This window comes from Tursiops truncatus, chromosome 5, assembly GCF_011762595.2.
Source record: "Tursiops truncatus isolate mTurTru1 chromosome 5, mTurTru1.mat.Y, whole genome shotgun sequence".
Lineage (NCBI taxonomy): Eukaryota > Metazoa > Chordata > Mammalia > Artiodactyla > Delphinidae > Tursiops > Tursiops truncatus.
In genome coordinates, this window is record NC_047038.1 from 86,091,593 (window position 1) to 86,116,656 (window position 25,064).

Sequence of the window (25,064 nt, forward strand, 5' to 3'; positions counted from 1 at the left end):
CTGGTGATACAATTATTTTTAAATTGGAAGTAATTTTCGATATACCATATTAAAATAAATAAGAATTTCAAAAAATTCAGTAAGCTGATAGATGTCATTTATTTCTTCAATTATATATCAAATACTGAAATTAAAACTTTAATTAGACATGTCATTAAGTTTATGATGGGTAAAGAAAGTAAAATCTTTAATTTATTTGTTAAATTAATGCAAAGCTGAATCCAATATGAACATTTCTCTTTAGTGCTTTGCATTGATGCATGTTTACTACAACATATCTTTGGTCAAACAGGTCTGCTAACATCTTATATCCTTGGCATAACAATTATTGATGAATTTAAATTTGTAGGAGATAGAGACTGAAAAATAGCATAATAATCGTATCTTTCAGGTAAATATTTGTTTTTGACAGAAAACTACACTTTTGATTATAAATAGCAATTGTAGATTATGAGCTTTAATGATTTTTAAATATAATGAATTGACATTTAACTTTAAGGTTATCAATTGTACTGTAAATTAAAATTTTCATAAAATTATTTTAAAATTTTCCTATATTTGTTATTTTTTTCTAAAAATTATCTGTTCCCCCTTAAAATATTGCTTACATTCTCTGTCTCTGACAAAAAAATCAATGATTCAATCGATCTCTTGTTTGAAGGCAGTGCTCAGTCTCTTGCACTAAAGGGCACACAAGAATACTTGCTGACTAAAGGCAGAAATGTGGGTATGATTATCTATGTGTTTAATGGAAATTTGTAGACCTTCCCTGGTGTGATGTGCCATCACAATTATTATCAATTCGTGCTCTGACCCCAGTAACACTGGGCAAACAGAAAGACTTATTTTTATGACAAATGAAATCATTACTCTTATGATATACTAGTCTCCTGTGATGGTTTCCTAATTTGTATGTTCTAGAGGAACTTGTGAATTTTTTCTCTCTGTGGTCCCTGCATCTATCAACTTTGGCTTACATTTTGTGTGTTCCCCAGGATTCAGCATATTGTCAGTCAGCATATCACTTAAGGTTAAAAGTAAAGGAAAAATTGATATTATTAATAGAATAAACGTAAAATTATTAGTGAACCTTTGTCAGGAATGTTTGAGGAAGAGGGTAAAGCCACCTGGGAAAAGACAAAAGAAGAAGGGGACATGCCCACCAGTTAATGCTATTGTTGAATTCTAGACTTTATCTCTAGCTTAAGGCAGAGAGGAATGGGAATTTTGAAAACAGAATGAAGATGTTATGTTTTCATTAAGGCCATTGTGGCTAGAATGAACAGAATTGCCCATACAAGTCTTTACCAAACTTAGAAAGATCTATTCTCTCTTTTTCTTCTTTCCTGTTTTAACAAATTTTAGACAAGAAAACAAACAACATTTTGTGACCAAGAATACAGCAGTTGCCACACAGGCCAGCAAGAACCCAATCACATCCAAAGAGTGGTACTGGAACCAGGTGAGGTCGTGGGCAGCTGGCCGCAGGTGCTTGGCTCCTTTGTGGTGAATGACAAACTCGATCCAGAAGACTGCTCGGTCCAGGGGCTTTACAGGCTGATCATGGTGAAGCCGTGATAACCTCATAGCATTCTCTTTATAACTGGTAGGCAAAAACAAACAAAAACATAGAAATTATAGAGCTTTTGTTTTCATTAAAAGTAAGCATACAATACATGATATGTGTTATGCAAGCCAAAATCCATAGGTGTGTTGAGAAAAACATTTTAATTCTTGCTGTGACATGAACTTTGCTGGTCACATAGCATGTTAAGAGTTGTGAAAGAGGGGTGTGGAAGAAATATATTCTTAATGGAGTGTGGTAAAATGCAAACATATAAAAAAGATGGAATAAATCAGTTGTAAATGTATAGCCTCATTTTTCCAAAAAGGAATTTTGGTATTGTGTGAATTATAGTTTCCAGGACTGTTCCAGACCAAGACTCTGAATAACCCTGTTTTGAGAGAAAATACCCATTAGAGAGTCCATAAGCATGGCTTCTAATGTCAGACTAATTAATGATGACAGACATAGAAACTGATAGTCAACAGTAGTGAGACATTTTTGCAATGCCTGAGATCGACACTGTGATAATGCCTCCATTGCACACACCTGTGCCTTTGTGATGCAAAAGACAGTGTCTATAAATTGGCAGTGTCAAGATTGGATGAAGATACTAAGGTAATTTTAGAAATGGCAAGGACATGGGTTTTGAGTTTTTGAGGTAAATAGAAATGTCTCACTAGCATAAAGCCCATAATCAATGTGGCATCACAAGAGCAATAGTTAACAACTCTAATAGTCTCTCAAACACCAATGGTTATAGGTATGTCTTCAAAAGGCATGTTCTGAATTCACTGGAGATTTCTTGATGGCTGAGACAAGAATTAGTATGTTTACCTTTGGTTTTGTGTTAGAGATAAAAGTTCCAGCTTGCAGACATGAAGATGACAGAAAGTAGAGATGTGAAGAGATGTCCTGGTGCAAGTTGGACATTGTTGGGATCAGAGAAGAAGAAATGTAATCATCATTCACCAGTGAACATGATACACAACATCCAGCAGCAAGAGGTAATTTACTTGTGTTCTTTTTTTTTGTGCACAGTGAGAAAGAATAGTCATACTCTCTCTTTTTGTTTTGTTGTTTTGTTTGTTTTGTTTTTCGTTGTTTTCATACTCTCTTTCAACCAGATTGAAATATAGGTAGGACTAGAAGAGTAGTTACACAAGTTTCATCCTAATACATTTTAGGCAAACTACAGTGGTGATAAGAGACTATCTGTTCAAATCATATTTTTATTCAAGGTTTTCTCCATTTATAGATAGAGATTTAAAATTTGAAATATGCATATACTTGACAGATACACTTGTACATGTGAATACAAATAAAAATACAGTAAGCCTTCCTACAAATGAGATAGGATAATCTATGCTCATTAAGATGATTACTTAATATTTGTTGTACACTGTTTTATGACAGTTATGTTAAAATATTATGAAATTGCTATGGTTTATGTATTTAAATATAAACTTCGTGCTCCTTAACTCCTTTAAGGAATAAGAAAATGGAATACAAATACATTATATATATACTCTACACTAAACACTTTTGTTCCCAGATAATTTCAGACTTAGAATTAAGTTTAGGGTTAAAGTTAAGGTATTTTTTTGTTTGTTATTTTTGTTTCTTTTTTTTGTTTATTTTCTTTTTCAGTACCCGAGCCTCTCACTGTTGTGGCCTCTCCCATTGCGGAGCACAGGCTCCGGACGCGCAGGCTCAGCGGCCATGGCTCACGGGCCCAGCCGCTCCGCGGCACGTGGGATCCTCCCAGACCGGGGCACGAACCCACGTCCCCTGCATCGGCAGGCGGACCCCCAACCACTGCGCCACCAGGAAAGCCCAGTTAAGGTATTTTTAAAATAAATAATTTCAGGTATTTTCCTGGGAAATTCTAAGAGTATAATTTTTTCACATCAATAGTTTTCAAATCAACAAGAAAATTTAGTAAGCCTTCTATAAAATGAAGTAGAATTTTTAAAAATTACAGAATTTACCTACTCTGATATTTAGTAAAATGAACCAAATTATCAGCAATTAACAATTTGGTAATAGCCTAATAGATTAGACATCAAGATCATCATTTATGAGAAACAAAAGATCATAGTAAGCCTTGCTGAACTCCTAACCTCCCTTTCCAGATCCTGATGATATATATAATATTCTGAAATATATAATTTGAATATATATGTATCTTAACAAAAATCTTTTGATTGCAATGTGAGTGGAAGGGGAAAATGGACCACCAGGGCTGACTTTTTAGGATGAGTTCAAGGCAGATATTGAGTGTCTTCCCTTTTGGAAATGAATACATTGACCACTTTGTCTAGAAAACCTTGCTGCTAGGGCTTTAACAGATGGTTTTTCATAGACTAGTTCCACTAAAGAAAGCTGCAAAAAATTCCATTTATGTTGACCTTCTCTCCTAACTCCTAAATTGCAGGTTTCAGTAATGTGAATGGAATATTACAACTATCCTTCAAGTTTTGCCTCTGCATAAAAATAATTGAGTCTGAGATAAACTGGAAACAAATTTTTTTTTTTTTTTTGCAGTACACGGGCCTCTCCCATTGCAGAGCACAGGCTCCAGACGCGCAGGCCCAGCGGCCATGGATCACAGGCCCAGCCGCTCCGCGGCATGTGGGACCGGGGTACGAACTTGTGTCCCCTGCATCGGCAGGCAGACTCCCAACCACTGCGCCACCAGGGAAGCCCGGAAACAACATTCAAAATAAGGTATCTATACAAGTGTGGAGCAAATAGTGAAAGCAAGATGAAACACATGACAGCAACTTACACAATACTGGGGAAAAAACATAAAAATGACAGACTTAGAATGTAATTAGGCATAATACATAATTCAAAAGAAGAGGAAAGTTTGAGTAGAGTAAGAATGTGAGAGTTATGAACAAAAGCTCGAGGATCAGATTATGAAACAAGAGGAGGTAACAAAAGACAAGATGAGCTATTGAAATTAGTTGTTAAAAATAGCACTTTAAGGGATTAATAAGAAAATTACAAACAGTAAGTAATGTTCATGAAAAAGTGAATTTACTAATTTATGGACTATTTGAAGGAATCTCAGTAAATTAAGAAAGCAAAAAATGATTAGAACAATTAGAAAATAATAGAGAAAGAAAACAAACTCAAATATTTTAACATAGGGAATATTAAAATCTGATGTCCCTGAAATAGAGATAAAAAATGGAATTAAAAGACATTTTAATAAACAAAAAAAATTAATTTCTGAAAAGGAAAATTGAATAATTTTCATCCTAGATTAACAGTGGTAAAAGAATACACTATAATCCCAGGAAAATGTAGAAAACAAATGATAAGGATATGCCATGTTTAAGTTTCTGAATTTAAAAAATACTATCTATTTCCAGGCTGAACAAGAAACTCTTAAAAAGTAATACTGATCAGAAAGTCCTCAAAACCCTACAGCAGCATTTAAAGCCAGAAGATCATAAGTAACCCTGCACAGTTCAAAAGGAAAGAAAGTGAGATCTAAGTATGTTATATTCAGATAGGTGTCATTCTCCCATCAAGTCAATGAGCAAATATTGTTAATTGTGATTTCAGGGAGTCCATGACTCTTTGATGAAAGAAAATTCCATATGAAGTATTCAGTTAAGAATGAATTCAAAATATTTTGTAGAATCTCTGATTCAATGGTGATTATTGATTCTCTTAAAATATGTGAAAAGATTAAATTACTGTGAGGAAAATAAGTGCCATAAATATTGACAAATTAAAAATTTAAGTAATATATATTAGAGATGAAATAACTTCCAATTTCAACTATTAGTGGCTAAAATTAAAACACATTGTTAAAAATAAACACTATGTATACATATATTAATTCTTAACCTTGGTGAGACCTTTCAGAGAAAAATATTAAGATATAATCATCTGTATCTAAAGTTCATATAGTTTATAAATGTAGTTTACAAATTTATTTTATCTTTAGCTAAATCAGATAAAATTTAAAATTTTGTTTAAAAATGCATATATAGTATCAATTGATATTTATAAAATTATTAACTACTCTAACTACTCCTCCCTGTATATATGCATATACTGATTAATTATATACACCAAGTGTTAACAATGATTATTTTTGAATGATCAATATTGGGTGAATTATCACTTCCATTTTTGTACTTACTGAATGGTTATAATATTTAAATAAACATATATATTTGTTTATAAAAAAAGCAGATTATCCAGAAAATTATCTAAGAATTTATGTAATCACCAACATTATTTATTTTGAAAAAACATTAATATAATATTTGAAATCTTAGTTTGTTTTATCATCTCAGACAATCACTTCAGCAATTTGGGAAATGAAATAATAAAATGGTTTTTAAATGGTCATGTTATAGTTGTTATTTGAAAATACACTAGTTAGAAATGCATGAAACATTGGACATTTTTGAGTATGATGGGTAGCATAATTAATGACAAGCCTTTAAAAGTAGTAGTACTTACAAAGGTTCATTAATGACTGTTCTCAAGGCATTGAGTAAATCTGCACTTGTCATTGTGTTTATGTTCACCTCCACAGCTGCTCCTTTGGCCTTCATGTGAGCAATGTTGTCAAGCTGATCAGCAAACATGGGAATTCCCACCATACGCACCCCATGATAGATAGCTTCATAGATTCCATTGGTTCCACCATGAGTGATAAAACCTTTTGCTTTGGGATGACCTAGTTTGGGGATTGGATGAGAAGCAGGTGAGGATTTCATGATACATAATACATTAATAGAATTTCAGGGAGAGATGGGGAAAAAACTATTGGATAACTCAATGAAGAAGGCAGTGTTTTCTACAAAAGCCAAGAACATGGGGAATTGCTATCTCAGATAATCATGATCCCCGAAAAAGGTGGAATTAACTTCCTCTGCATTGTCTAGAAAGACTTACTGAGGAGGCCATATCAGAACTGAAATCGAAACTTGGAGAGCGGTGAGAGTCTTAACTGAAGATTCTCTTTTATGAGCCAGAGTAAGCATCAATCTATAAAATTAATGGTCCATTCTTTAATTATATCTGCTTTAAAACTGCAAGTAAAATGTGGAAATTTAAATATTTAAAATGTTTATTGAATTTACTTGCTGTTAAGCAGCTACTTGCCCATCATCCAACTGTACAGCTTTTTTTTCTTGGTCTTACCAAGAAGATCATTCTGTGGTATCCAATCATAGAGCCGAGTATGGGCTCCTAACGTGGCCGGTTTCTTTCCTTTGTATCTCCATAAAACCTGTGGAAGACAGTGCTTTAATTTTGTAAGTAAAAACACAAAATTAAGGCATTTTAAGGCCATAGAGTTATTTATAAATCATATAGTCCATCTTAGTTTTTTTTTTTTGACTATTTGAAAGCCTGTGTTGAGGTATTACATGAAGTATACAGAAGTTCATAAAAAGTTCAAACAACTGATGTTCATGTATATCTGTTACAGCAGTTAACTTTAAGTCATAAACAAAAGAATATTGCGAAGAAAGTTTTTCAAGAAAAAGTATACTAAAATCTGAAAACAGCAAATACCACTTGATGTTCTGAAAGGATAAAAATGATAATTTGTAAGTTTTATTAATTTAAGAAACATAGATTGTGTTCTAAATAATTTGTTGGATATTCAAGATATAATATATCATGTTTAAATCTATAACCATTATTTTGTTTTCAGATATTTTATAGCTGAGTGCAAATTACTTTTCTTGCATAAAAATATAATTGAATAGAGAGGGTCATGAGCATAATGTTCTTCCTTATTTCTTTGTATTTTGAGAGGAATTGATAAATGAGAGAAAAGTGCAGTTTGCTTCCCTCCCTGACATGCTCCAAGGCATGACAGTTGTATTCCACATGCTTCAAATAGCTCCTGCTTTCTTGGAATCAACTCTGGGCCTTAATTCCCAAATGGAGACAAGTTCAAACGCTTTTCACTTTCATCTTCTGTTTCAGTTATTTGTGAAACTGATCTAGGTTGCATAGTAGTTTATCAAGGAAGATTTTATTCTAAGCAGAGATTCAGTCCTCTGTGCCTAACAGGCTGAAGATCCAGTGGAGAATCTGATGGTGGAAACCAGAAGCTCTTTTCTAGGGACAGAAGAGAGGGTTTTTTTTTTCAGGTAGCATAAAAGGCTGACTCTCTTGTTCCCCAGGCTATGGCTCCAAGGAGTGAGGCACGTCCCAGGCAGAAAACCAGGCATGACTGGAGCAGAACATCACCAGTGTCATCAGCAAAGAGTCTGGGACATTGACATATTGAATGACTTAACATCCCAGCCAGGCCGGTGTGAGGGGTGCACATGTCCTCCAAATTCTGAGTTCTAAGCATCCTGTTCTGCCCTGAATGGCCGGCAGGTGGTGCACAAACCCGCCCTTTCTCAGCCCATCCTCCTTTACGTGATAGTTGAGAGGAACATACAAAAGAGGTAGTTTGCAAACATTGAGAGATAAGGTAAAACTGCTTGCCTTTACCTTTTTTGAAAGGGCTTATACTAATAGTCTATTAAATATACTATTATCACTTAAAAGCTTTTGGAAGTGAGATTGTGAGTGAAGAAATAGAAAATAAATAGGACTAGTTTAGGCAGAATATGAGGGTTAAAAAGCATTAAAACGAACATGAATACTACGTAACTTTGTCATGAGGCCATCCTAGTTCTTAAGTTTCAAATGTAATGTTTTCCAAAAATATAATTAGCTTTAAAATTTTTTTGGCTGCTTTTTGGATGATTTGTTGCCTTTCTGCCCTCCCTCCCTTCCTTCCTCCCTTTGTTTTTCTTTCTTTCTTTCTTCCTTCCTGCCTGCCTTCCTTCCTTTCTCTCTCTCTTTTTCTCTCTTTTTCCCTTTTTTTGTTTTTGAGGGGGAATGAGATAGAGGATTTGTTTATACTCTATTATTTAATGAAGTATCTTGTTAGGATGCTAACCTTTTGTCACATAATTTTTTTCTTTCTTTTTTCTTTCTTTTCTGTATGACAATTTTCAGATTAAATACTAATAGGTGGCAAACTCTTTATCAGAAAAGTTTAAAAATAAAAATCCAGAGTTTTAACAGGCCTAAATAGTACACTTACAATTATAGAGTTTTATTTAGTTTAATATAAAAATATAAAGAGACAGGGTGTTTTGTGAATGGAAGTATATAAAGAGTAGAAATCTAGAATTAACAAAATTAAAGTTAATTGAATGTCATAAATTAGAAAATACATACTGTTTGACAATAACACTAGGATCTTTAATTGTTTTAACTGTAGGAAATTTATCTTAGATAGATTAGGCTTCTATTTCTAAACCAACTATACTTTAATTGAATCCTAATAAAGCCTAGCAATATAAAGTATATTCTTGAACATGATTCTACCCTACTCTATGTGTAATCTCTCTTTTCCTGGACCTTGAAGCTAACACACTTTAGAACTTTTGGGAAGAGTCAGTGCAAGTCATAAGGTTTCAAAGAGTAAAAAGTTATTAGAATCTTAACATTTTCATCTCTATTTCATTGAAAATAAGTGACTTCATGAAAAGATGTATTTTCATAGTAATGCGAAGGCTCAGTAGGCAAATGGTAAAATGTCCCCCACATACATTTTAATGTTTTGAGACATTTTTACTTAAAGGTGGTGCCAGTTCTTCTCAGTGTATGATGAGTTACAACTTTCACCTAGAAAGAGTACTATTAGCCACACACTCTCTCCAGTTGGCAGAGCAGCTGCCCACCATGACTGGAGTTTGTACTAACCTTCTGTGGAATCTGGGCAAGGGCTGAGGCAATGAGATTGGCTTTTTCTTCTGTGAGGATTTTGACCATTGACCCCAGAGAAAACACCACAATACCATCTTCGCCTGAACTTTGGACAAATTCTTCCATTTCCTGCAGAGATAAAATTCTTTCTCTTACACAAGTGCAGGATCACAGGGGGAAAAAGGCTCTCCTACATTTCTAAATAGGCAGACTCAAGAGAAGTGTCAGGGACATTGTTAGACTGATTCTGTCTTCTGCCACATAGAACCATCTAGTCTCTTTAAGAGGAAATGTATTTCTGAAAACTATGGCTTAAATATATAATGAGTGATTACACATAAAGCCATGGAACCAAACCATTATACAAAATGAATAGGCGATAAGAGGCCGATGTTCTCATGGTACATGGAACTATTACTCCCAAGGCTTAATTTTATGAACCAACAGAGCTGGTGGCAAACTTGTAAAAATATTCCTTGGAAGGAAGACCAAAGAAGGGTTCTGAATGAGGCTTTGAAAATTTTTAGCATGCCAGTTTACATCCAATAAATTATGAATAACTTGATCTAACTTCCTGTTAGGCGTTCAGAATATTTTTCTCATGTTTATTATTTCCCTGATTAATAGGGCTAAAAAATATTTTTTAAGAAATGGTATATATAGTAATACATTTGAAAAGATGATAATGCAGTTAAATTCCTGCTACAATCATGATAACACTTATGAGACAGTGTTTCTCTGCTTTCCCACAAGAGTGTGACACTAACTGCATGCCCAAAATTTGAGGCTTAGCACAGATTCTCTGCAAATAAAATTCTCTTGATCATCACTTACAGTTGTGCAAACTAGGCATAGCAAAGTCTGGGATTGGGGTGTTTCACATAATCTATGTAAATGTCACCCTCTAGAGATATGTCATCTCTTTGTAACTATATGTGGTCACCCTGCAATCACTATGTTTCTCAGTTTAAGGCTAGTAAAATTACAATGGGAAGGACAATGCCATAAATGAAATTAGACTGCTAGTTTTACTTAGTTAATGTTAAGAGAATATCTGATGTCCCAGGAATTGGTATTTTACCATTTTGATTCAACTCCCTAAACAGATAATGATTGAATAAAGAAACATTACACACACACAAGCACATATGCAGGCACATATACACACAGGTATATTAAGATTTACACACTTACCTGTTTGATTTGGATTCTTGATTTAACTCTCATTTCTTTTCTATTCTGTGTATCCGGTGACTGGCATAATTCTTTCATCAGAGATATAAGCCAAGATTGGTATTGCCCAAATATCTATATTAATAATTGGGTTTGGGATGGAATAATTTTTCTACCTTGTGACCTTGTGAAACATGTCTGAGTCATTTTTGTGAAATTGTCTGCATGTGAAAAGTGGGGTTGGAAGGATAAACATAATAGTGTGGCAAGGTATTACCTAATGAGCCATGGGATATGTCTTATCTCTTTCTGTACCTTTATTTATTTTAGATATTGGTTTACTATCTCCAGTAATAACACTCAATAGAGCTTGTCTTCAGCTATACCTTAGTTGGTGTGAAAAGCATATTCAGAATCCTGAAGTAAAGTTTTAAACTTCAATATTCATCTTACCCTAAACAGAAATCAAGAACTCACCTGGGAGCACCGTTTAACCTGCTATCTTCTACAGAGATTATGTTTGTTTACCCACAACCCAAGCAAATGAATATCTGTCTCTTCACTGCCTATTGATAAAGATAGTTAAATACAATATTCTTACTGTATTTACCTATTATTTTCCTTTGTTTCTCAATATTATTTGCTTCTAATATTTCTGGCAGTCCATATTTATTCTTTAATAACATTGGAATATGGGTGTATGATTTTCTCTTTTACTCCAAAAAAACCCCTGATATCATGGTCATAAAGAACCAATTCAGCATTTGGGTTTCTCAGTTTTATGATTTCTACTTTATGTTGATGACTCCCAATTTATTTCTAATGCTCTCTGCTGAGACTAAACCTTGTATTAACAGATGACTTCTAGAAATCTCCACCTGAAAACTCCTTAGACTTCTTAAAGTGAATTTGAACTCATCATTGCTATCTCAAAAAAGCTTTTTCAACTAACTGTTTCCTGGCTCAGTAAATCTCATTGCTCTCCAAGAGGCCCTGTCTGATTCCATGTCTTCCATCAACACTTAACTTCTTCTTACTGACCAAAGCCTGTCAGTAAGAGTCTGCCCAAGACTCACGAAAGCATCTTTATCACTCAAATGATCATAGTAAATGTCCCTATTCATAACTCTATCATGCTTGTTAGGAAGACTACAGCAGTCTTCTTAATGATTTCCAAGGCTCTAGCTTCCTGTTCTTCAATCCAATATCTATACTATGGACACAATGATATTTTTAACATGTCACATGGCAGACTTCATTCTCTGCTTAAATATTAAAGTAAAGTAAAAAAAAAAAAGTAATATCATTCACAAAAGACCCCTATGATTTTGAAAATAGATTTGGTGTAGCAAACTGAAGACATCCAGCAGCATAGCTCTGTTATTGACACTGTGGAGAAGAACGAGTATTTGCAAATTACCAAGTCAATCATTCGTATACACAGAAAACGTGTTTTGCATCCAAGTAAAGAAAAATTCAGATGAGAATGTTCCTTTTTTAAGGATTCTATTCAGAATTGGTGATCATGTATACTGCAGGTTGGATAGCCTCCTTTTAGAATCATTACTACTTTGTAATGCTTGGATATATGTCTGAAGTTATATAGGCAATGATTTAATTTGATAATAAAGAAGCAATTTCCAAGGACACTCAGCTTGAAATTGCCAGAGACTGGATGAGAACACTGTCTCACATTTTCCCACCAATATGTTATTGTTCTTTAGATGTCTTGTTCCATGCGTGTGACATCCTGCCTTGATTGCTAAGTACTTAGGTGAAATTATTGTGTAAACATGTAGACCACATTTTAAGAAAGACCTAGCTTAAAGTATTCACTAAGCTTCTATATTTGAAACAGTTATGCGCAGTATGAAATACAAAGCCAATCAAATGTGAGAACAAAACTGAGCAAAAGTATGCAAAAGTTGTTAAATACTTTCATAAGACATTCTAAATGTTATGCTGAGGACTTGCAAAACAAAAATATGGAATTAAACTTTACCACCAATCTTTTTCCTATAGTTATATTATTACACAAAATGAGTTATGAACACAGTGGAAAATTATATAAATAATTGATAAATGGCCATTAAATTTGAATTACCATTGTTTGAATCTATTACTGTAATCCTACATGGTGAGTTTACTGAGATGCCTTTCAGTTTCAAAGAATTCTTAGAGGTAGCCTGAATGTATGGCACAAGCCTTAATGTAGGTGAGTTGGATGGAGGGAATCGAGCAGAGGACAGTTACCAATCTCTCGGTGGTAAGTTAGGCAAGCCGCAGATATCAACCTAGAAATAACTTTTCTAGGCTCTTTAGCTTATTCATTCCTTTCAAAGGCATGTGAGAAAACTAATATGCATAATTTCTGTATCACTTTTAAAAAATTAATACTTTACTTTTTTAGAGCAATTTTTGGGTCACAGCAAAACTGAGGGGAAAGTGGAAATATCTCCCGTGTACCCTTGTCTTCACACATGCATAGACTCCTTCAGTATCAACATCCCCCAAGAGAATCGTACGTTTGTTGCAATTGATGAACCCACACTGAAACATTATAATCATCCAAAGTCTGTTGTTTACATTATAATTAACTCCTAGTATTATAAATTCTGTGGTTTTGGACAAATAATAAAGACATGATCAATCATTATGGTATCATACAGAGTATTTTCACTACCCCAATATTCTTTCATGTTCTGCCTATAAATCCCCCATCCCCATCTAACCCCCTAGCAACCATTGATTTTTTTTTTTTATGGTCTCCACAGTTTTACCTTTCCCAGAATGTCAGAGTTTGAATCGTACAGTAGGTAAACTTTTCAGATTGGATTTTTTCCTTAATAATAGGGACTTAAGGTTCTTCCATTGTTCCATGTCTATTTGTGGCTCAATAACTCATTTTTTAGAGCTGAATAATATTCCTTTGTTTGGATCTGCAACTTGGTTGCTTCCAAGTTTATTCATTCACCAACTGAAGGGCAATGTGATTGCTTCCAAGTTTTGCCAATTACGAATAAAACTTCTATAAATATCCACGTGCACATTTTCGTGTAAACATGTTTTTAACTCCTTTAGTTAAATACCAAGGAGTGTGGTAGTATGGTAAGAGTATGTTTACTTTTATAAGAAACCGCCTAAGTGTTTCCCAAGTGGCTGTACCACTTTACATTCCCACTAGCAATAAGGAGATTTCCTGTTCCACAACTTTCCAGCTTTTGGTGTTGTCAGTGTTTTGCATTTTGGCCATTTTAATAGATGTGAAGTGGTATCTCATTATTATTTTAATTTGCATTTCCCTCAAAACAAATGACATGGAGCATCTTTTTATATGCTTATTTGCCAACTATATATCTCCTTTGTGCAGTATCTGTTATGGTCTTTGGTCTACTTTTTAATCAGGTTTCATGATTTCTTCTTGTGGAGTTTTAAGTGTTTTTAAAAAACATTTTGGATAACAGTTCTTTATCAGACCTGTCTTTTGCAAATATTTTCTCCCAGTCTGTGCCTTGTCTTTTCATTCTCTTGACATTTTATTTCACAGAGCAGAATTTTCTAACATTTTGTTGAGGACTTCTGACTCTATGTTTATGAGAAATATTGATCTGTGGCTTTCTTCCCTTGTAATGTCTTTGTCTGGTTTTGACATTTAGGTAATGCTATCCTCATAAAATGAGTTAGAACTTATTCCCTCAGCTTTTATCCTCTAAAAATGACTATAAAGAATTAGTATAATTTCATCTTTGAATTCATTTTTGTTACAATTTTTTTATCTCTCCTGTTTTGGTTTTTCTTAGGATTTGCCTCTCACTGCTTACACAGTTCATCTGTTTTTACATGTTGTCCACTTTTTCTATTTAGAGCCTTTAGCATATTAATCATAATTGTTTCAGGTCCTTGTTTTGAAAATTACAACATTCTTGCCATCTCTGGTGATGATTGTTCTGACTATTCAAAATGTGTTTTTGCCTTTTGGTATGCCTTGTAATTTTTTCTTCATAGCCAGTCATGATGTACTGGGTAAAATAAACTATTGTAAATAGGCCTTTTAAATGTGGTCATGAACTGTGGGGAGAGAGGCAGTCTACAGCCCTAAGATTGGTCTCAGTATTTTACTGAGTCTATGCCTCTGGACTCGTCACAACTCTTTCTCAATTTTTTCTCCCACTTTACTTGGGGCAGGATGGTCTAGAGTTGGGTATATCCCTTTTCCATGTGGTAGTCTAGAGGGACCTGGAGTTGGGTATTTTTCTTCTGCAGGTCAGTTAGGCTCTGATAATACCCCAACACATTGTGTACTGGTTAACTAGTTTACCCTGAGGACAGACCTTTTTAGGAAGAACAGAGTGCTCTAGCTTCTTTCAAAATGATTCCTTTTCCCCTCCCCTAACTGGAAGTAAGGGATTTTTCTTTGATATTTACTATGGAAAATTGGTTGAGCTCCTGGAAGTAAATCTCACAATATTGTGGGGACTCCCTTATGATTGAGTCCCACTGGATTTTTTAACCCTCAGATTTGTCCACACTGAACCTCCAGCAATTCACCAATTATAGTTTAGGTGTTCCTACCCAGGGACTGGTTCCTGTGGTGATTTCCAATCCTGAGTCTCTGCTCTTGAGTGTTCAGATAAGCTGAAACTCTCTGTATATTCCAAAAGAATATACAGATACATTATTAGAATAGAGTTTGATAATTTCAGTGGATACAAAATATTGTGAAATGGCAACTGAAATTTGTGTGTATGAATAAAAGAAAATATAAGTAAAATATATACTTCAACTTCTAATTGTTGAATAATTGTATAAGAGTTGTGTAAACTATGTCTGATTAGAATTGTAAAGTCTTATTAAAACCCATTGTATGTCATGAAGAACCTAGGGGTAAGACAGGAATAAAGACACAGATCTGCTAAAGAATGGACTTGAGGATATGGGGAAGGGGAAGGGTAAGCTGTGACAAAGCGAGAGAGAGGCATGGACATATATACACTACCAAACGTAAGGTAGATAGCTAGTGGGAAGCAGCTGCATAGCACAGGAAGATCAGCTTGGTGCTTTGTGACCTCCTGGAGGGGTGGGATAGGGAGGGTGGGAGGGAAGGAGACGCAAGAGGGAAGAGATATGGGAACATATGTATATGTATAACTGATTCACTTTGTTATAAAGCAGAAACTAACACACCATTGTAAAGCAATTATACTCCAATAAAAAAAATTGTAGAAAAATAAATAGAGCTATCATGTGCATTGATAGGAAAATCAAAATTCATATAGATGTCCATTCTCTCCAAATCAATCTACAGATTCCTTGTAATTCTTATTAAAATCTCAAAATCCCAAGGTTCATGAAACTTGATAATTTCTGTAGAATTTTACATTTAATTTAAAAAATCTACAATAGAAGAGCAAAGAGCTAAGGATAACCAAGGTGCTCTAGAAGAGATAAAAGGGGATAGGGTATTACCCTTCTAGGTATTTTGAGCAGGATGACCAAATAAGATGTCTCTCATGTATCCTCCTACCCCTCAACAACAATGATTTGGCATTTATCCACAGACAAATGTACCTTTTTTGGAGATTCAGGATACAGATAGGAGACTGTGAAATCCGGGTGCAGTACAAGACAGAAAAAGACCTTTTGAGAAGGCAAGTTTGCAATCAGATGACTGACCCATAGAGTGTGATCCTGGTTGCAGACGTGGAAAAAAGCTCTGTACCCCTGAGAACTCAGCTACAGCCTGTTTCTCTTTGGTTCTGTCACCAACACCATATGCCAAGGAACCCAAGAAGAATCATGCCCACCTGCATGTCGAGTAATAAACACACAAACTTCAGTCTCAGCTGTGGGCCCTGAAGTGGCCCATGAACTGGCTCGAGCACCTATGGGATCCCTGGAAGCAAGTTTGCTAAACTTGGTCAGACTGTAGATTCTGAAAAGACCCTGTAACTGGGCTGCAGCCCCTCCCAGCCACAGTCCTCAAGTAGCCTTGCTGGCACAGCAGCCAGGCAGGAGGCACTCCTGTCTGCACCCCAGGAGATCCTGAAAGGCTCCTATACTTAACTCCAGCTTGCTCACAGCCACAGTCTGCCTGCTGTCCTGAGGGTTCAGGGTCCCAGAGGGAGGCACTTTGACCTACAACCTGGAGATTCTGAAAGGGCCCTAACTTGGCTCTAGCCCCTTCTAGCCACAGTCTGTGAAAAATCCTGCTAACTTACAGACCCAGCAAAATACACTCAAGGCTGTGTCCCCAGAGATCCTGAAGAGTTCCCTACTTAGCTGCAACTCCATCACAGCTACAGTCCATTAGCAGATCTGCCACACAGGGACCCAGTAGGAGACACTCCTGTCTGTGCTCTCAGAGATACTGAAATGGCCATACACTTAGTTCCAGCTCCTCCCAGCCACAGTCCATAAGTCTAATTTTTGATGGGTGGGTAGAGGATGTGGTACACACACACACACACATATACATAATGGAATATTATTCAGCCATGAAAAAGAAGAAAATCTTGACATTTGTGACAAAATGAATGAAACATTCTAAGTGAAATAAGTCAGACAGAGAAAAACAAATACTATATGATCTCACTGAAATGTGGAATCTTAAAAAAAAAAAAGGCCAAATTCAAAGAAATGGGGAGTGGATTGGTGATTTTCAGGGATGGGCGGAGGAGGCTTAGGGAGATGTTGGTCAAAGGGTACGAACTTTCAGTTATAAGTTGAATAAGTTCTGGGGATCTAATATTCAGTATGATGACTATGGTTAACAATACTGTACTATATACTTGAAAGCTGCTAAGAGAGTAGACGTTAAATGTTCTCACCACAAAAATAGTAAATAGGTGGGGTGATGGATGTGCTAACTAACATTACTGTAGTGAACATTTCGCTATACTTCTGTGTGTATCAAGTCATCATGTTGTGCACTTTAAACTTACACAATGTTATATGTCAATTATGTCTTAATAAAGCTACAAAAAAGAACAAGTACAAGAAAGAAAGATAATGAATAGAAGAAAAACCACTTAAGTAGTGAAATTTCTGAATGATAAAGCAAACATTGTAGTTAACTAGGGAAAAGAAGAAGTCTTGAATAAATAGTAATGGTACAACTCCTTATCCCTGGGCAAGGGTAAGAAGAAAGAAAGGAGAGGAGAGAAGAAGAGAGGGAAGGAGGCATGAAAGAAGGAAGAAGGAGGAACAGCAAAGGAAGGAAGGTGAAAAGAAAAGAAATCGAGTCCAACCTACAAAATACACAAAAATAAATTAAGTAAGTAGATTAAAATCTTCAAAAGCAAAGCAAGACCATAGCTTCTTTGGAGACAATACAAAAGACAATCTTTATGCTTTCAGAGTAAGAAAGGATTTCCTCAAGTGCATAAAGAAAATGGTTAATTAATTTGACTCCATTAAGTTTAAAACCTGAAGGTCTTCATATGATATTTAGGACAATGAGAAGCACATTATAAACTGCCAAGAAGATGTTTGCAATACATGAAACTAACAAAGGCTTATATAGAGTATACAAGGAATTTATTGAATCCATAATGAAAGCACAAGCAAACCCATTAGAAAAAATGGGCAAAAGACATGAGAAAGATATTCACTGAAAAAGAAATAAAAACGGCCCATAAAATATGAAAAGTTACTTAATCTTAGTAATAGAAATCTAAATAAAACCTAAGATGCAATTTCAGACCTACCATATTGACCAAACTTAAAAAAAAATCATTATTTTGAGGAATTATAAAATTAGAACATGGCGACAGTTGCTGATGACTGTTAATAAAAATCATTCAATCATATGCTAAGTAAGGATGTGGTACTGTGAGGACTAAAATGCTGTGTTGGTTAAGGTAAAATTTTGTATAGTCTTGGTTGGAGTATAATTTTTTGAGAAAAGTCTGAAATTACCTAGTAGGGGAAATATATTATATATATATATATATATATATATACAATTTACATCCTATTGATACTATTGCTCTGTTATTACAACAGAGGACATATACAAAAATGTTCATAATAGCAGCATTATATAAAACAAAATTGTAAATAGATAGTTGTCCACCCACAAAATGTCATGATGTAGTCACACAACAGAACACTATCTATAGAGCTTAAAAAAAAAAACATGATTGCATCTTTAAGAGTATTGAGCATGGGCTTCCCTGGTGGCGCAGTGGTTGAGAGTCCGCCTGCCGGTGCAGGGGACACGGGTTCGTGCCCCGGTCGGGAAAGATCCCACATGCTGCGGAGAAGCTAGGCCTGTGAGCCATGGCCGCTGAGCCTGCACATCCGGAGCCTGTGCTCCGCAGCGGGAGAGGCCACAACAGTGAGTGGTCCGCGTACTGCAAAAAAAAAAAAAAAAAAAAAAAGAGTATTGAGCATAAGTAGCCCATCTATGCTTGTATTTGTATAATATTTAAATAAACTAAACAATAGAGTGTTGAGGAAATCACATATAATGGTAAACATCAAATTTCCAAGAAAATGTTCGCCAAAATCAGACTTGTGGTTTTTACTGGAAGAAGCATGTTTCTAAGAAACTGACGACTATCTATTTCTTAACTTGCTTGTATGGCACACAGAAGTTTATTTTATTATTTACATCAACTGTATACTTACATTTTTTCACTTTTTATTGGTATGATATTTTCTAAAATCTGAAACTTCATGTGTAATCTTTTAAACTATATAAAAATATTTTTATGTTGATGTAAATTGGTTTAAAATTCCTAAGTCAATTGATGAGCTTAAAAAGATGTTTGTAATGCATATCATAGAAAGAAAGGCTTTAGATTCCCTAAAATTCCAGACCAGTTAGAGATCAATAGAATAAACAGCCCATAAGAAAATGGAATAATTGCTGGCCACCTAAGAAAAGGTCTGAAGATAAAGGTTAAATGTTTCAAAAATTTTAGAGGACATTGTGGCAGAGATATAAGTACCAAAGTTTAGGGCAATATATATATGTTTTTTTGTAACACCAGAGCTGGAACAATCGAAGTATAGCTTTCACACTAGACCAGTTCAATGATTTGTTATACCCATTCATATGAATATTACTAAATCAATATAAAGGATAATGTAGATTTTAAAATGTTGTGTGGAAAGATGTCAAATATATATTAAGTGAAAAAGTAGGTAAACATGAATATTTACTCATTATTCTTACTGGTAAAAGAAAGAAAAAAATGTATATTTATGTTTAATAATACATAGACAATATCTTGATGTAAAAACAAGAAAAGTTAATAGTGCTTATGTAGGAGAAACATGAAGCTAATTATCACTCATTATATATACTTTTGTTCCATTCAAATTTTTTAGCAATTTGTATTAGTTATTTTTATCATGACATCAGGAATGAAATTATACTCATAGTGCATTCAGAATTGCTTAATAAAGAACATGAGAGTACAGCAATGAAAATCAATAACAGTACTTACAGTAAAAGAAAAACCTATTAAAGATGTTAGAGTTAAAAATTTGCCATTGATCCTAAGGACTATATTTGTTTCATAATATGTATACATACAGAATCCTATACCTTTCCTCTATTTATGTAATATGACAAATGTCCTAGAAAGTTATTGATTAGAACTAGGGCAGCATCTCTAATAATCAGAGTATTTTTCTAATTCTGTGTTTTGTGTTTATTTGTGAGGGAAGTATTGAGGCCAAGGCCCTAGTCTTATTTACCTTAAATCCACACACTGCCTATACCCAGGAAGTTCTTATCAGTTGTTAAATTATTTACTGTGAAATCAATTCAGTGTAAATTCAAAATCGTGTGTAAATCTAAGGATTTTTAAAGTGGGTTATTTTGACTATTATTTCTGTGAAACAATGTGTATATTAAAAATCAGTGTTATGGACTGAACTATGTTCCTCTAACATTAATATATTGAAATCTGACTATATTTGAAGATAGGTCCTTTAAAGAGGTAATTAAAATTAAATGAGGTTATAAGAGTGGGGCCCTAATCTAACATGACAGATCACCTTACAAGAAGAGGAAGAGACACTATGAATTTACATATACAGAGGAAAGACCATGAGAGGACATAGCAAGAAGGTGACCATCTACAAGCCAGAGAGACAGGCCTCAAGGGAAACCAGCCTTGACAACACCTTGGTCTTGGACTTCTAGCTTCCAGAACTGTGAGAAAATAGACTTCTGTTTTTTTATGCCATCTAGTCTTTTAGATTTAGTTATAGCATCCCTAGAAAACTACTACATTAAGGAAGTTAAATTAGTTAATATTTATAATACCCAGTATGATCTTTTGTTTGTTAGTTCATATTTCTTCATGACTCTCAAAAATATTTGGAGTGATAACAAATGCTGGAGAGGGTGTGGAGAAAAGGGAACCCTCCTACACTGTTGGTGGCAATGTAAGTTGGTGTAGCCACTATGGAAAACAGTATGAAGGTTCGTCAAAAAATGAAAATTAGAACCATATGGTCCAGCAATCCCACTCCTGGGCATATATCCAGAGAAAACCGTAATTCAAAAAGATACATGAATCCCAATGTTCATAGCAGCACTATTCACAATAGCCAAGATATGGAAACAACCTAAATGTCCATCGACAGATGAATGGATAAAGAAGATGTAGTATATATATACAATGGAATATTACTCAGCCATAAAAAGGAATGAAATAATGCCATTTGCAGCAACATGGCTGGAACTAGAGATTATCATCCTAAGTAAGTCAGAAAGAGAAAGACAAGTACCATATGATATCACTTATATGTGGAATCTAAAATATGACACATATGAGCCTATCTATGAAACGGAAACAGATTCACAGATATAGAGAACAGACTTGTGGTTGCCAAGGGGGAAGGGAGGTGGGGGAAGGGATAAAGTGGGAATTCTGGGTTAACAGATGCACTATTATATATAGAATGGATAAACAACAAGGTCCTACTGTATAGCACGAGAACTATATTCAATATCCTGAAATAAACCATAATGGAAAAAGAATATAAAAAAGAATGTATACATATATATAACTGAATAACTTTTCTATACAGCAGAAATTAACACAACATTGTAAATCAACTATACTTCAGTAAAAAAAAAAATATTTGAAGTGAAAGCCAGCCTCAGCTGATGGGATCAGATAAGAGCTAGATATGTGAAAATTGTAAAGCAAAACCATTCTTTATTAGAAAAGGCAAGTGATTAAAAATAGAACGTATGTAACTAGTGAAGTGAAAAATATGCTGTTTTTAACACCTCAAGCTGTAAACTCTTTTAAGTTTCTATTTAATTTTCCAGGTTTCTGTATTATGCTCCTCCAAGAAACATAAAACATACTAGGAAACTTTTCAGTATGACCAGCTATGATGAAGCAGTTCACATAGGACTTACTGAAGTTTCATCCCAAATTTATGAGAGAGATAGGAATAGAAGGTACTCTGGTCCAACAGGAGAATGGTATAAATTTTCAATCTAATAGTCTATGATATTCTAAATTTGTAGAGCAAAATTCAAAGAAAGTTAAATAACAAATTTAATCCCATTGTTAATATAGCTTAGGTTTCAGTTTATTACTGAAACCAGGCAAGAAGATTATCTTCCTCTTTCAACAAACATTACACTCTCTTTACCAATAAGAAGTCAAACGTCCTCCTTTATGAAAACTCAGTGTACTAGACCTATTTGTGATATACTGCATCTGACAAAAATACATCTTCCACTGGATTGACATTTAATAGCATGTTTTATATTTCATTTTGTTTTGGTAACAATCTTTTAAGTATTGAAGTATCCTACAAAATAGATGACTGGAAAGAAAGAGTAACTATAGCAAGATATTTCTTGCCTCCCCTTCCCAATTATTTATTGAATAACAGTTCATTGCTATCAGTTGTGGAATTTTATGTGGAAGTGAAAGTTTTAAAAATATATTCCTTTCATCTTCCTAGACTTTTCTTAAACCTCCTTAGCTTCTTCTGATAACTACTTTAGAATGAAAAGCAGAGTCTCTTACCTAATACTTTACTGTAAAACTGGTCCCAAAGCTGAGTGTCAGTCATATTGTTGGAGCCAGAAGTCAAAGAAAATGGAAAGCATTAATTTTTTTACCCTTTCTGGAAATGTCATTTTGTCTGTTAGTCCTACCATGGCAACAGGCACATAGGAAGGCGGAGCTGGAAGTTTCCCACAGTATTCCTCCCTTGTGCTACCCAAGGAGAGCCTTAGCGTGTACACAAAAGGGACTCCCAGAAACTCAGCAATCAGCTCTCCACAGGGCATCACAGGGTCTATAATCATAACATTCTAGTTAGTTTCCTGGAGCTTCTTCATGATTGACTGGTTGTAGACAACACTCTCACACAGAAGTGTTAAGTGTCTACTTATTTGAAGAAAAAATTCTTGCAGTTGTTTTGCTGATTGTTAGGGTGACAATGATGGCATGACGTTAACAGACAGGTCTGAAAAGTCATTTAGTGTATTTTCAGCAGTCTTTCTGTCCTGTGGCACAGGGACCACCTCAAAGTTCAGTGTGGAAGGCTTGTTGTGATCAGTGACGAGATTTTGTGGAGACACCAACACAGTTACTTCGTAGCACCTTTTTGTGAGTTTCTCCAAAATAACCTTTAGATTGAGCCAATGACTCATGTCACAGGGCCACACCAGGACCGTCTCACAGAATCCACAGCCAGTGAAGCTGAGCTGCAGCAGTAGAATTGCTGAAACCCATTTCTCAGACACCATGACAGCAGCTGCCTCACTCACTTCTCTACAGAGGTTGAATATTTGCTGGGCACAGAAATGAAATGGCAATTTAGACATAGATCAAGTTAAAAATTAATTTCTAGAGTTAGGAAATGGCACTTACATTCAGAGAACTTTGCCAGTGTTTTTAACTGTGCACAGTACTATATGAAATTTGTTCAGGAGGAGGTATGAAATATTTATATATTTTGGAGGAAATGATTGCCACATTCTAGGAGTTTGTTTTAAATATGTTAAAATAGAAAAGATATTTTTAAATGAAAATTTTAAAATGTGACAGAAGAAGCCATTTAAGTAAGTCTAGTAAATAATATGGTGTATCTTTTGGAACATGATGATTAATAATTTGGGTAAACATAAAATGTAGGTCTTGTCATAAGGTTGGTCACATGCTAGTATGTGGATAAAACACATACATCACATAATATAGGAGGAATATACTAAATACTGTTCAAAGGTACAGAGTTTCAGGGCCTCAGAAAATGCTGTCACTGTAATGTGAAGAAAATCAGACACAGCTTCAAGATGGAGGGGACATTTCAGCTGAGCCCAGAAGCAAAGATTACAGGAGAAGGGTTCTGAAGGTGAGTAGAAGAGCAGGAGAAAAAGATGAATATGTAAGTCATGGTCATTTAAGTATACAGTTATTAGTTCAGTATGTATGGAGCAGAGGCTATCACAAAAGAACTGTGCAGAAAAGGAAAATATTAGTTAAAATAAGACACTTTGGAGAGCCTTGAATGCTATACTCTGGGTTCAGTTTTTTTTTTTTTTTGCAGTACGCGGGCCTCTCACCGTTATGGCTTCTCCCGTTGTGGAGCACAGGCTCCGGACGCGCAGGCTCAGTGGCCACGGCCCACGGGCCCAGCCGCTCCGCGGCATGTGGGATTCTCCCGGACCGGGGCACAAGCCCGTGTCCCCTGCATTGGCAGGTGGACTCTCAACCACTGCGCCACCAGGGAAGCCCCTGGGTTCAGTTTTAATCTCCATAAAAATATGTCTACTCAAATTTTCGAATCAGGTTCAGAAAATGATCATATATATCCTTTAATAAAACTATTCTGACCTCTAAATAGGATTTGAGTTGTAGAGAAAAAAGAATATGTAACTGGTTAAAAATTAAATATTAAGAAAGCAAGATTTGATGAGAGTATCAGGGAGAATATAATATTGATTTGTGAATGGAGAGCATAGAATGAAAGTCTTAATGACTGACAGGAAGTGAAAGGTGACCAGTAGTTAACAAGGAAGTGCTTGGTTTATACTTTGAGCAACCAGAGTGTGATAATGACACTAGCAAAATCATGAAACACTAAAGGAAGAGTGGCTATCAGAAGAATTTTTGACCTGCAGTGTGTAAGTTAAAGACTGGACATGTCTGTGAATCCAAGAGAGGGGTAAAATTTAGAAGTACAGATTTTATGTCTAGTCATCCATCCATATTTCAATCCAATTCCAATTCTTCTCCAAATTCTTGATATTTCATACCTTCAACAAGCAATTTTTAGCACTTATTATATACCAGATTCTATATTATTTGCAGGGCATAAAGAGACAAGTAAGATACAGTTCTAATTCAAAATGATCTCACAGATTATTGGAGAAACTAAGTTAACCAGTTAACTAATACTTATTCTGCAAGTATAAGGGAGATGGATCATATAAGGTAGAGATGAATTGAGGAAGGGCAAAGCCCATGAAGGAGGTTGCTTAGTGGAGGAAGGGAATGATGGAATTATGAGTTAGCTAAGTCTTTAAGAGTCTATTTAGCAGGTTGAAAAGTATCACTTAGAAGTAAAAGAT

At 34.9% G+C, this 25,064-nt stretch overlaps 1 protein-coding gene and 1 long non-coding RNA gene across 2 annotated transcripts; one reads left to right on the top strand and one right to left on the bottom strand.

Annotated features, from left to right (window-relative positions):
* Positions 1-691: 691 nt before the first annotated feature.
* Positions 692-23,240, bottom strand: LOC101320062 (UDP-glucuronosyltransferase 2A3-like). Its single transcript, XM_019927986.3, is given in 6 exon segments — positions 692-1,603; positions 6,056-6,275; positions 6,743-6,830; positions 9,323-9,474; positions 22,513-22,552; positions 22,554-23,240. Coding segments are annotated over 6 exon segments (1,467 nt in total). The 3' UTR covers positions 692-1,323.
* On the top strand, positions 2,214-5,379 carry LOC141278793 (uncharacterized). The gene is made up of 4 exons (XR_012332022.1): positions 2,214-2,571; positions 3,215-3,409; positions 4,112-4,294; positions 4,948-5,379. It is a non-coding gene; the product is annotated as an uncharacterized lncRNA (long non-coding RNA).
* Positions 23,241-25,064: the final 1,824 nt, after the last annotated feature.